The 8,891-nt window shown below is 39.8% G+C and overlaps 1 protein-coding gene across 1 annotated transcript in view; it reads right to left on the bottom strand.

Annotated features, from left to right (window-relative positions):
• Positions 1 to 3,470: 3,470 nt before the first annotated feature.
• The window catches only part of BBS9 (Bardet-Biedl syndrome 9), a 470,178-nt gene continuing 464,757 nt past the window's right edge, over positions 3,471 to 8,891 (bottom strand). Inside the window, exons 22-23 of the mRNA XM_028092268.1 lie at positions 4,125 to 4,235; positions 3,471 to 3,909 (exon numbers count right to left, since the gene is read on the bottom strand). Of these exons, the coding sequence (XP_027948069.1) occupies positions 3,878 to 3,909; positions 4,125 to 4,235 (143 nt within the window). The 3' untranslated portion in view covers positions 3,471 to 3,877. The remainder of the gene's footprint in view (positions 3,910 to 4,124; positions 4,236 to 8,891) is intronic.

Raw genomic sequence — 8,891 nt, 5'->3', positions numbered from 1 at the left:
AAGAGGAGGCCATGGATAATACTGCTTGGCTCACAAGAAGGACACGGTGCCATGGCAGATGACCACTGTCAATCCTGTATTTATCTAATGCTTTTTAAGGAGTTTAAACACTCCTCACATATATTTTACTTTGATTTTTTTGCCCATCTTCACCTACATTTTTATGTGATAGGGATCACATGCACTGTGACAGACTACTGACTAGTCAGAGGCAGCTATTAAAGAAAAAAAAGAGGTCTCTTTGCTTAGCTACTTTTAATCCAGAGAATAATTTTTTTATTAATGTGATTACAACAAAGCCATTCATAACACAATCTGATGTTCCTCAACTTGAGGGATCCCCTGTGGTTCCAGGTATACTTGACCTATGGAAACACCAAGCTAGTCCCTTGTGAGGCTGGGGAACCAAAAAGCTTAGAGAATGGGGGGATTGGGGCACAGACTCCATAACAAATGATTTGCCTCTCTTGCCTCTGTACATATAGATTTAAGTGGGCATAGCACCCTCAACATGAGCCCAACTTGTGCTCACATGGGATGGGAACATGTCTGGCCATGTCTGACGGCTGGTGTGGGAGCGGACAAGGCTAATTATAAGACTGCTAAAGAATCTTTGGGGAAAGCTAATCATCCTAAAGGAGAGTCCACAGGAGGGGCCCAGCATCAGAGGGGAGCAGGATTTTGAAAACTGTGGGGTCTATTACTTGGGTCACTTTCCCCAGGGTGAAGAAGCTGGGTAAAACCTAGGAGGCATTTCACATAAAACTCTGTGAGATATGAGAGCAGAAAAGAACACAGCTCTGTGTCTTATAAAATCTGTATGACTGAAGCCTGCTACAGCACAGAACACAACAGCCTGCGCAGGACCTTATACTGGCACAGAAAAGAGGCAGGAGAGGGTATCAGACCACCCAGGCTGGACACCAAAGACAGCAACCACAAAGAAAGGGGTTAATAGATTTGGCTACTTAAATTTTAGAAAACGACCTTAAAAACAAACCGAGAAACAAAACTAGAAGACAAGTGAAAAACTGAAAACAGTGTCGATATCATACCAGATCAACCAAAGACTAATATGATTTTTCAAAAGGCTATTAAAATTCAGTAAGGAGATTATTACCACCATCACCAACCTCCCCCCAAAATTAAGAACATGAACAGGTAATTCACTAAAGGAGAAATATAAATAGGTATATTTTTAAAATAACCATACTAGAAATTTAAAAAATGTAGCTATCCTGGACTAAAAACCTTCAGGTTTAAAATGTATTTTATTGTAGTCTTACCAATAATCTCTACATTTTGGGTGTGTATATGGGTTTTTGGAATCAGCCTGGATTAAAATCCCAGTTCTGCTACACACGAACTATGGGACACTGAATAAGTTACTTGGCCTCTACAAACCTCAGTACTCTTATTTGCAAAATAGAGATAACATTATCTACATCTCAGTAATGTTGTAAGGAGTGAATGAAATCGTGCATATACAGTACCTAGCACACAGTAAGAATTTACTAAATGTTTGCTGTTTTATTAGTACCTATTCTGATATATTTGGTAATAATGAGACTATTTGGCTAATCAGAAACCTGGATCATCTTACTTCTTAAAGCTTTCTGAGTTACTCTAAGATTTCAAGACCATGTATACACACACATACACACATACATGAAAGAGATAATGGACAATTGTTATTAAAGACTGAAATACTAGTGCCAAAACAATGAGAACAGTTAACAATTATTTGGGTCTTGATCTTTAAAAAGTCACTTCAAAGGATAACATAATTCTTGGCTGCTAGTAGAAACACTTTATGTATGTTTTTAAATCATACTAAAATCAAGGGTAAAAGACAGTTACATAACTTAAATTTAGGAAATTTTTTTATCAAAAGATATTTTAAAATCATGAATCAAATTATTTTATCATTTTAGAACTTATATTTTATATTTGATAATGTTGAAAAGGCTAATTAGTACCTTCTTTCCTTTTGGCAGCTAGTATAAAATGCAAATATAATTAGATTTTTTAGAAATATGTATATGATGTATGTATATAGAATTCTGTACTAGTGATTCAAATAAAAAAAATTATTTGGTCAAGTAGTTGTGCCAATAGACTTAAGATACTGATAATGATTTCCAGGAAAACATTTAGAAATATACATCTTAACATAAAAACTCTCAGTATGACATGTAATTGTAGGAACAAAAGTCACCTTAAATTCCCAAACTGAAGGTAGGAAACCTTTTGAGTTTACACTGGTAGTCACCCTCTCACAGAAGTGAGCAATCGTGGAGGACACAAATAAAAGGAAATCAATGGAGGAGGGATTTGAAAGAGAGAGAAATCACTGCACTTGCCCATGTTTAAAGTAACCATTACAAATCAAACAATATATTTGGGTTTTACATCATAGGAAATAAAGGGAAAGAATTGGGGGGCGAATAAGTGAAGGAAAAGAAAAACTGATCAAGTCAGATGAACATAGAAACACAAGAGAGAAAAAGAGTTAAAGAAAGACAGTTAGAAGGACACATACAACCAGGGCATGACTCAAGAAAGAAAAAAAAAAGAGAGAAAGGAGAACAGAAATTAGCATATGGAGATATGCACAGCACAAAAAACAACCACAGGAAACAAACATCCAAAAGAAAAAAAAAAGGAAGAGAGAGAGAGAGAGACATAACACGGAAACACCTTTTTGAGAAGTAATATACTTGTTTTGTAACCTTTCCTGAATGAAGTTGTTAAAGATGATCAGAAGTGTTGCATTTTTTGCAACTATAGTCATTCGCGGAGCCATGACATCTTTTACTGGTCCCCAGCGGCTGGGTGAAATTAACCTAATGGTTGATTCTGGTCCAAAGGCTAGAAGTTGTCCATTTCCATGCTTGACAATTAAAAGTATTACATCTTCTGCTGCATCTCCTAAAAAAGAATGCTAGAAATAATAAATAACACATCCTCTGCAGTTTTTTGACATTTCACATATAGAAAAACCACGAACCATATCCCCCTTTATACTGACTGACAGGCATTCCAAAACTGGCACAGACTTATTTTTAATTTATTTAAATCAGTCTTGAAACTGTAATTTTAACTTGAAATTGGCAAAATCTCCTTTATTTCTTGAATATAAAAAACCTTACATTTTAATTCCAATGTGTGAATCCTTTTACAACCTGAATTTTTAAAAGGTGTGACCAGGGGTAATCTAAAGAGGATGTTAATATACTACCTTCCCTAAAAATATTTTAACATTTTCATACAATACTAAAAACTTACCTTCTTCCATTTTTTAGAATAAATAGATCATATGAAAATTCTGTAGTTTATTTATAAAACAATTATATTTGAGTGTTACCATGGAGTAGCAAAGTTTTCAATTCCTTTCAGTTTTTTTCCTTTGAAGAAAAAATGTAGAGAAACCAGCTATAAAACCCTCTAATTAAAAGTCAAATCCAAGATTTTGTTGGACAATGAGATGCTTTATTAAATTTGATACACTTACTATATAAGAATTCTGTGAAAAAAATGGGGTATCAAATTACTTTGGATCTAGGTCTCTGCATTATAAAGTCTGTCCCCAAAAGATGTCCTCTCACTATATCCGATGGCTATAAGCATAGAGATGACCAAAAAGCGGCAATAGCTTTTCCCAGTAAGACAAGTTTCAACTGACCTGCCCACGGTATTACAAGTCCTCCTAGCAAAATAAAAAAATCCCAATCCCCATGTCTATATAGTATCATCTCCAAGCAGGTGAGACGGATGAAGCACTTGGACCAGCCCTACATCTGTGCTTGGCATGAGGTCCACACAGCATCAGCCTTGGGAAAGCCATCTTCCCCTCATCCAGACAACTCTACTTGAACTATTCCGAGACTCCTTGGAGGGGTGAAACTTCTAGAAAAAAGAAAGAGAGCAAGAGAGAGAGAAACAAGGTTTCAATATTGAAAGGAATATACAAATAATCAAATTCAACTGCACCAATGCTGAGGGGAAGAATGAAGAAGTTGGAAAACAAGCAGCTTTGTAAAAAGGCTCTCTGGTATGACAAGAACTGACCAGAGTGCCACTATCCCTGACATATCATTGGTGAAGGCCACCCATTTTCTTACCAGGCATGGGCGTCTCCACAATAAGGTGTTTGTGGTTGGTAAACAGTTCAGTGGAGTCTTGTTCTATTGATCTTTCCTCTAAGTCTGATTCTGGGATGGCAGTACAGCCACCTAGTTGGAAAAAATACATACAATATTTTGAGCAGTGTGTAGGAAAATCTGCCTCTCCACACGGCAACCCAGCTTAAGAACATACCAATCATAAAGATAACCAACGATGTGACAACAATCTTCACGAGCAGACCAAAAAGAATAATTTTAAATGTCTCTCTTTGGTGACAATACTGGGAATGAGTTATTGCCCCCAAAGACATATTATACTGAGATCACTTAGCAATAGCAGCAGTGGTGTTGTCTTTAAATTTCTTCTTTTTGAAGTCAGAAAGGACAAAACCTATAGCATATGTGATATCTGTAATATAAGGGTACCCCAGCAGGAATTCTCTCTAATATCAGAGCATCAGAAACTATAAAAACAAAAGCACACTGACCACAAGGGAATGCAACCTTTCTTGAGCAAAGTGGAAGGCTGCTGGTATCCTGAGACGGTGACTGTGGTGGTATATCTCTGGACTTTGATTCTATCCCTGCGTTCAGCACTTCACAGTACAGACACAAACACTTCATAATTCAACAGCAAAGCCACATGCTGCATTGTGGAAGCTTTCAATTCCAAGTCAATTCCCACAGTGACTTGTGGATGAGCCAGCACCACTGCACTTTCAAAATATTGGGTATAAGTCATTTGATTTTATTCACCAAAATCTTGTAGGGGAGACTTGTGATAACTTCTTGACTGTATCTGTAACTTGATTTGACTAATTTGCTACCATTTCCTGGAAATGTACTGACATACTGTATACTATACATATTTTTTTCCCAAAGCCATTCTTCTTGTTAATGTAGCGTGATTTTTTTTTTTTTTTCTTTTCCTTGTCTGAGGCTTCTCATACACTGAGTCCAAAGCCTCTGTACTCAAGTTTGGCTGTATGCATGAGGGGGTTTATGAGGAAAGACAGGGTATCGCAGCGCTGATTTGTAAACCACATCACTCAAATGAGAGGGAAGGGGCAAGATCCCAAGTCTGAAGGAGAATACACCTTACCATTCATCCCTCTGCATCAACTCTGAAAAAAGAAATTGATGCCAAGGGAAACTTGAGAGAAAAGCATCTCCACATTCATAAAATAAGAATTAGAGGTAGCCTCAGAGGTTCCCCAAGAGGATATGTTAGAATTCTCCAACAGTGCAATGGAACTTGCCTGGCTATATCTAAAAATGGCAAGGGCCCCATCCAGAAGGAGGACCAGGCTTATTTTTTATTCATTTATTTGACAGAGAGAGACACAGCGAGAGAGGGAACACAAGCAGGGGGAGTGGGTGAGGGAGAAGCAGCTTCCCGCTGAGCAGGGAGCCCGATGCGGGGCTCGGTCCCAGGAGCCTGGGATCATGACCTGAGCCGCAGGCAGACGCTTAACGACTGAGCCACCCAGGCGCCCCTTATTTTTAATCTCTTTCCAAAGCCTGTATATCATGGTAACAATAACTATCCTTATTGAGTACTTTCTAAATGCTAGAAACCCTGACCATATTATCTCATTTAGTTTCTAGAAACCATGAAATAGATATTATTATTCTCATCTTACAGATAAGACGGATCTAATGAGATGCAGTAACTTGCCAAGGTCACACGGCTCCTAAGGAGTAAGGAATAAGACCGAACTCGCACCCAAGCCTGACAACACCTAAAGCGCATGTCATCTGATCACTTACTCTATGGCTCCTCAGTTGCAGCATTAGCCAAAGAGGTACTTGAGACTGCAGGACTCAGGTGTCAGCAGGTTTTATTCCACCTGCCAATCCACTGAGTGTGATGGCCAGGAGCACTGCTTAGAGTATTGTGAGGCCAAGGCAGGCCCCGAGGTGCTGGGACCTTGGCAAAGCCCAAGAAATAGCACCCTTCCCCTCCTGGCCCCTCACCCAACTGAGATAAAAACTAGGGTATGTGGGGTGAGGGAGAAGTACTTCTGTAAGACTAATGATAGGGAAGAACAGGAATAAGTGATGTGCTCCTTGCAGAACAGAAACTGATCTTAAGAAAAAAGGACCAGGAATGGCTTGGTTTCTCGTTGCACACTCACAAATCAGTTTAAGGCATCCCTGAGGCAGAGGGAGGGAGGAAGCAGGGCGAGGCCAGGAGCGTTGTACCCCTATAGCTATCTTCGCGCACAAAGAAACCTCAGGAGTGGGGAAGAAGTATACCCAGCCAACAAATGGGAAGACTGCAGTGATCAGTTAGCAGTGTCTGCCACACATTTGTGGAGAGAGGCAGATCCGCGCTGATTAAGTAGAGTCCACCTCTTTCATTCCAGCTGACTCATACTGAGGCAAGACAAAGGATACAGACTTAAAAGCACTTCCTAGTTCTTTAATCACATGGACATAAAAGGACCAGTCAGTCATTACAGACTAGGAACAACTTATGTAATTTCCTCTTTTCTTCCTGGCACAAAATTTTTTTTCCTTGTCCTTAGTACAAAGAGATAAAAAAAAAAATCTCTCAAATCCCACTGCAGGGCTGACCAGTCATTTGCCCTGGGAATCCCACCCCCCTCCTTTTTCGGATGCCTCGATTCAGCCAGACTGCCCAACCATACGCCTAGAGTTTCTGACCTCCCAGTTTGGAAGAAAGAATAAGCTATGGGATCTGGCATCCTGACCAATGGAAAATGGGAGAAGGAAAAAAGCCGGGCAGAGAATTCCCCTCCTGCCTCTCCCCAGGTGGGCCCTGAATTATTATTTTCCTTTTGCCAACCTCCGGGAAACTGCTGTGTGCTGGGTAGATGTATCTGCTGGGTCTCTTCATGGCTCTTTGAGGGAAGAACCAAGGATGAACCACTTTATAGTATATCACATATTTCCTTGACTCCCTTACCTTTTTCCTCATCCTCCCTTCCCCTGAGTTTGTCAAATAAACCATCATTTTAATCCTTCCCTCAGGCTCTGCTTTATTGCAAAAATCACTGACACTGGAAATAGTTCTAAAAAGCAGGCCTCCAACACAAAATTTTGAGGTTAGATTGCCCACCTATGTGTAAGAAATGGGGGCTCCATGAGTGGGAGCAAACGTGATGGGCAAAACCCTGTTATGTAATTATGTAAGCTTTCATCCATGGCTGACTGGAATGAAGTGCATGTAGAGGTCAAGACTAGCAGATTGAATAGCTGTGGAGTGGAAATATTTATAATTATAAGCATTCCCGAATAGGGCGGCTGCTTCTGATGACCAGATATGTTGGAAAAAAAGAAAACGGCAAGTTTGGTGAAGTTAATAGGCAATGAAAGGCACATCCTTAAAGTCAGAAGGCCACTTTGGCCTTGCTAATTTAAGTGAGATCATTGGACCCACGGCACTGGATATCACCAGGGAGCTTGTGAGAAATGCAGAATCTTAGTCCTCACCCCACAGCTACTGCATTTGAATCTGCTAAGAAGGACAGATGAGTATATCTGATGAGATTTTTGCTAGGATAAAAAACATTTGTTTGTTAAAAATTTCAGAATAAACAGTAAATAGAAATAACATATAAAACTTCCAGACTATCAGAGACCCTCTGAAGTCCATCCGTGAGAGTGGAGCCTGGGTTCCATGGATGCCAGATGAAGTACCCTTGGCTTAGAGCCTGTATCATCAAAGGATAGAAAGGAAGAAAAACCACAGCCGGATGAAATCATCCAAACACACATTGTGTGTGCAACACATAAGAGCCAACAGGCAAAAACAAGTGAGAGCCAGGGACCTCCTGATCTGGAAATCATAGTACTATGGACCTAGTGTGTGCTGGACACTTGGCTATGAATTCTCAATGCATTAGCTTACTCAATCCTCAGACAACCCTATCAGTAAGCGTTTATTGGCCCCACTTTACAATTATAAAATTATTGATATTAATGTGTGTTTTTTCTTCAGCTTCCCCCCCGCCCCGTGCCTCTTCCCCCCAAATTTCTCCAGGCCATTTTGCGCTTCCATGCCTCAGAAATTTGTACTGGGGCCAAAAAAAAAAAAAAAAAAGTAGCCTGAAAATACTCTCTTTTCTAGCCTTAGTTTTCCATAGACTGAGCTCACTGAAGATAGGAAAGTATCTCTGGGGAAAGATTTTCTCTAGTGGTAATTCAGAGGGGTAAAGAGAGCCAGGTTGGACCACCCCAAGGGAGCAAAGCATCAAGGAACGGAGATGCAGGCACAAGGAGGGCTGGGGATCAGGAGTTCCAACCTCAGCAAGGCCTCCCTCATCCACCAAGCCTCTGCTGTATGCTTAGGCAATGAGGCTGTTCACAGTACTGCACCCTCATTTTCTGAGCCCCAGAGAGACAAGAGGTAGGGGAGGTGGGGTGGGCAATAATAACTGAGACTGAATTTCCCACCATCCTGCTCATAAAGAAAACTAAAATTTTGACATTTTTTGTATCACTGACTTAGCTTTGTAAGACTAAGTGTCAGTCCTGCTAGAAAGTCTCAACTTATTAAATGTAAACCTAAAGATTACATCATTTGCCAAAGGTCACACAGCAAGTCTATATGAGCTGCAGCCCAGCTCTTCCCAGGGCAGCCATGCTTCTCAAAAGGACCAGTTTTTAAAAAATTTCTAATCTATCTAAACTAATACGTTTGTAAAATGTAATAACAATAAAAGGAGTTACTAGAAAAATGAAATGAATATACCAGCCCTCATCTATTAGTAGTATACTTAATCTTTATAAAAGTAC

The sequence above is a fragment of the Eumetopias jubatus genome, unplaced genomic scaffold (genome assembly GCF_037043125.1).
Source record: "Eumetopias jubatus isolate StellerSeaLion01/CBP00866 unplaced genomic scaffold, mEumJub1_p1.0 scaffold_14, whole genome shotgun sequence".
NCBI classification, from domain to species: domain Eukaryota; kingdom Metazoa; phylum Chordata; class Mammalia; order Carnivora; family Otariidae; genus Eumetopias; species Eumetopias jubatus.
Note: the sequence above shows the minus strand (reverse complement) of the source record. Positions and strands in the feature narration are given on the sequence as shown.